The 4,867-nt window shown below is 34.6% G+C and overlaps 1 protein-coding gene across 1 annotated transcript; it reads left to right on the top strand.

The window, feature by feature from the left end:
- The first annotated feature begins 3,371 nt into the window (after positions 1-3,371).
- Positions 3,372-4,342, top strand: LOC107137740 (olfactory receptor 4K2). The gene has a single exon (XM_015480191.1). The coding sequence runs from the start codon at positions 3,389-3,391 to the stop codon at positions 4,340-4,342; it is 954 nt and encodes a 317-aa protein (XP_015335677.1). The 5' UTR covers positions 3,372-3,388.
- The last annotated feature ends 525 nt before the right edge of the window (positions 4,343-4,867 follow it).

The following is a 4,867-nucleotide window of genomic DNA, read 5'->3' on the forward strand; positions in this document are numbered from 1 at the left end:
CTACTTTGGGATTATTAAGAACAAAATTCATGTGTTTATTTTCTTTGGTTAAATGCCCAAGAGAGCTTTTACTGTGTTATATGGTGGTTGTATGGTTCACTTTATGTAAGTTGCCAAGTCAAATTTCAAAAATGACTGTTCCATTTTGATTTCTGCCAACAGCGCATGATTTTTTGTTGCATTCTTGATACAAGTATTTTCTTCCCATCAGTGACATACTTTGTTCATTTACTTAACAGTATCTTTAAAAGAGTAGAAATTTTAACTTTTGATTCAGCACATTTTTAATTTTTTAATGCTTTATCTTTTAGAAACTTTTGCCTAACTTTAGGCAACAGAGATCTTTCTCCTGTTTTATTCTAGGGCTTTTGTGGTTTTATCTCTAATATTTAGATCTATATCCATCTGACATTGATTTTTATATAAGATCTAGGTGAAGACTGAGGGGTTTATTTTTGTTTACAGTTATCTAATTATTCCTACATTATTTGTTGAGAGGCCACGCCTCACTGGCAGCTTTGCTAAAAATCTGACCATTTGTGTATATTTTCTTCTGACCATTCTGTTCCATTTATCTATTTTTCTCTTGGGCAAATGCCAGGCTATATTGATGACTACTGCTTTATATTAAATGTTGAAGTAGACAGCAAAAGTCTAACAGATTTGTTCTTCTAACAAATTGCTTTGGTGATTTTAGGTCTTTTATAATTTCTTGTAGACATTATTCAGAAAGATATAGTATTATATCTTTATAACTATATCTTTATCTTTATCTATATCTTTATCTTTACTTCTATAAAGTGCCTGTAAGGAAATGGAATATTGTTAAGATTTCAGTTACTTCCTTGTTCTACACAGTGTAGAACAACAAGGAAGTAACTGAAATCTTAACAATATTCTTTCTTACTTTTCTTTTTTGGTGATGAGGGTGGAGAGTGGTACGGGGATTAAAATCAGGGGCACTCAACCACTGAGTCACATCCCCAGCCCTATTTTGTATTGTATTTAGAGACAGTTGCTTAGGACCTGGCTTCTGCTGAGGCTGGCTTTGAACTCGTGATTCTCATGTCGCAGCCTCCCGAGCCACTGGGATTACAGGTGTGCACCACTGTACCCCACTAATATTATATCTTTCTAATCACAAACCTACCCTCCCCTATCCCCAATTTCTCTGTGCATTGATTCTGTCTATCCTGGGATCTGGCAGGTGGAGGAGAACAATGCTAGAGCTTCACATAAACTCTGAAGATCTCTGCTTGGGTGTGGCATGTAATGCTTCTCTTCACATTGTGCTCAATAAAGTCCTATGTCCAGGGCCCTCTAAATAAAGTGGGAGCTATGCTCTTCCCTCAGAGCAGGAGTATCCTTGAAGGAATGGACTATAAACAAAAAGGTAGCCAGTTTTGATTTTAAAATATGCAGTGTACCACATTGACAATAATGTGACAATGATTTGATTGGTACTAGTTTGTAAGTAAAATTTATTCATAATGGTAATAACTTATAATTCTCATTTTATTAGTCAAAATCTAATTTGTATTACTAATACCTTAGTCAAATTTAACTTCTACTTTATTTAATAATCCTCTGCCTTTAATTTCTTCTTTCTCAGAACTATCTGGATTAATCCTTACAAATTGTTATAACTGCCTAAGTTTTTATGGTGACTGCTTCTTGTCTTTTATATCAAGTTATAAATTATAATGGTGTTATTGTTCTTCCCCTCCTCTAACTACATGTCTTGCTTCACTACAAATAAGTTGCACTACTTTTCTCCTCATGTATGTTTTTATTCCGCTAATCACAAGTTTAGGTTTCATTCTAGGCCATGTTCATGACAACTCTTCTGCAAGGACACTTATCTTGATTTATTCAGCATTTTGTGAGTTTCAGTTAAAGTCCAGTTCACACATGATCCCTGAGAACTGGTGGCATGTGAGATTTGTTTAACTGTACCTCAATTGTTTTATTTATGAGTATTAAATATCTCCAAAGAATTAAGTTGCTTAAGCAGAGGTGAATGCTTTGGGAATTTATTCTTTATTGTGTATAGTACAGGGCTAGATAACCAAGGTCTCTACGTAAATTAGTCAATTTGGTATTTACGACTGCCTTTTGAAATGATGCCTTTACCAATTTCCTTTCCTGGAATCTCTCAGGTCCAGGTGAAAAAAATCATTGTAAATTCCCACGAGATTCTTGAAGTATCTGTCTATTGTGAAATCACTAATACCATCTTTGTTGTTTAATAAATCCCTTTGCAAGATGATTTCTTGGTCAAATCCCAAGTCCCTGCAACATGCATTTTATCTACAGCTGCTACATGATGAGTGATTCTAATAGGTCACTTATTCATGCTTAAAAACACCTCCTATGGTCTCTGTTAGAAGCCTACTTAACACTGAATAATCTGAAGTTCTGATGCTATAGACCTCGTAAGTAAAAGTGTTTTGTAAGTGAGACTAAATGCTTTACATTTCCAATTATGTCAACTAACTCCCGTTCTGTGGAGCTGAGATCAATAAAATATTTTGCATGTGTTTGCACATACCACAATTCAAGCAGGGATGAGACAATAGAGATTGATGCTTAAGCTCTATCTTCTAAAAGTAATGTGATATATACTTTAGAAGATAAGGGTAAAGATTTAAGTAATGGAATTGCAAATATTTGTAGGAAGAACAGACTCATACTTTAGGAAAAAGAAATTGTGACTAAAAGAAGTTAAATGTCTTTTCTTTGGCTGTATGACTATATTGTAGTAAACTTGGTAGTCCATTTTCTTCCATGAGTTTGAGCAAAACTAATTTTCTTTGTGTTTCTCCTGGTACCAAGCAAGAAACTTTTATCTGTAAATGTGTTAACAATTCTCTAGAAATTTACCACTGTGTTGCTTAAGAGTTTCTACATATATTCTAACTTTTATATGTTTTTTTAATCAAGGACATATTTATGGATGAATTATATATAATGAAACATTGTGTAATGTGTGTATCTCTCTGTGTTTTAAATACATTGTCAGCATACAGTAGATGTTTACAAAATGTTAACTATTATTATTAGGATTATATGGATGAATAGATGGAAAAATACATGGAGAGATTTGTTCATAATGATATTTCCATTTGATTACTATGTAGTACCAAAAAAGAGAATGTCATTTTCAATATATATGATTTAAGAGGTATTTTATTATATCTCTAATATTCTATAATTTTCTTGTAAACCAATTTACCAAATGAGAGAGATGAAAAGAATAGTAAGGATAAGTTTTCATAGAGGAAAGATCTGTGAAAGTAGATGCTTAGAAATGAAGCTTTTGCTTCAATTAAATCACACTTTCTTTTTAAAATTTTTTTTAATAGGCTTCTACCTATCCATCAAGACAATGGATGCAGTCAATAAGTCCACTGTGTCTGAATTTGTTTTGCTAGGGCTGTCTAATTCCTTGGCACTACAGATGTTTTTCTTTATGGCATTTTCATTGCTTTACGTGGCAACAATGGTGGGTAACAGCCTTCTAGTCATCACAGTTATTGCTGACTCTCACCTGCACTCACCCATGTATTTCCTGCTTACCAATCTTTCCATCATCGATATGTCTCTTGCTTCCTTTGCCACCCCCAAGATGATTACAGACTACCTCACTGGCCACAAAACCATCTCATTTGATGGCTGTATTACCCAAATATTCTTCCTACATCTTTTCACTGGTACTGAGATTATTTTATTAATGGCTATGTCCTTTGACAGATATATTGCGATTTGTAAGCCCCTGCATTATGCTTCAATTGTTAGTCCCCAGGTGTGTGTTGCCCTTGTGGTAGCTTCTTGGATTGTGGGAATCATGCATTCCATGAGCCAGGTCATATTTGCCCTCACGTTACCATTCTGTGGTCCCAATGAGGTGGACAGCTTTTTCTGTGACCTCCCAGTGGTATTCCAGCTGGCTTGTGTGGACACTTATGTTTTGGGCCTTTTCATGATCTCAACAAGTGGCATCATTGCTCTGTCCTGCTTTATTCTTTTATTTAATTCCTATGTCATTGTCCTGGTTACTATCAAGCAGCATTCTTCCAGAGGATCATCTAAGGCTCTTTCTACCTGTACAGCTCACTTCATTGTTGTCTTCATGTTCTTTGGGCCATGCATTTTTATCTACATGTGGCCACAAAACAGTTTTCTGATAGAGAAGGTCCTGTCTGTGTTTTATACCATCTTTACTCCCATTATGAACCCAGTGATCTATTCTTTGAGGAATCAAGAAGTAAAGACAGCCCTGAAGAAACTGAAGAACAGATTTCTGAATTCCAACAAGGCAACTCCTTCCTGTCATTTTTAGTTTTAACACCCTAGGCATTAAATGCCCTTGTTTTTGTGACACATGGCACTGGTAACAATGCAGTGCTAGGCTCTTGTTTCTGCATTTCTTGGCACATTTGAAGTTGCCAAGAACATTTGAGATCAGAGCAATTTTAAAACTGTAATCCTATGTATGTTCAAAATACATTTGAAAATTCAGAAAAGCAAGTTAATGGAAATAATTAGCTCCAGGAAAAAAAAAAAGACTACAAAAATATTAGGAGTGACTTCTTTAGTCAAGACATTCCATATTAATAATCAATTCACCGGAAAAGAGGAACAAACATATGAAGGGGAAATAGAGATTGAAGGCAAAATAGAAGGTAATGAAAATTACGTATAATTAGCAACTGAGTTACTAAGAGTTGCCCCTTAAGAATGACACATTAACAAGATTTAACAAGATTTCTGTAATCCTTAAGTATTCTTAATAGCTGGAAATGAGTTTCTTCCTGAAAAGCAATAATTTCTCTCACACACACACATATTAGAGAGAGAGAGAAAA

This window comes from Marmota marmota, unplaced genomic scaffold, assembly GCF_001458135.2.
Source record: "Marmota marmota marmota unplaced genomic scaffold, marMar, whole genome shotgun sequence".
In the NCBI taxonomy this organism is placed as follows: domain Eukaryota; kingdom Metazoa; phylum Chordata; class Mammalia; order Rodentia; family Sciuridae; genus Marmota; species Marmota marmota.

Bases quoted from the DNA above. Each gene is read 5' to 3' on its own strand.
- LOC107137740 (XM_015480191.1), top strand. From the start codon at position 3,389: ATGGATGCAGTCAATAAGTCCACTGTGTCTGAATTTGTTTTGCTAGGG.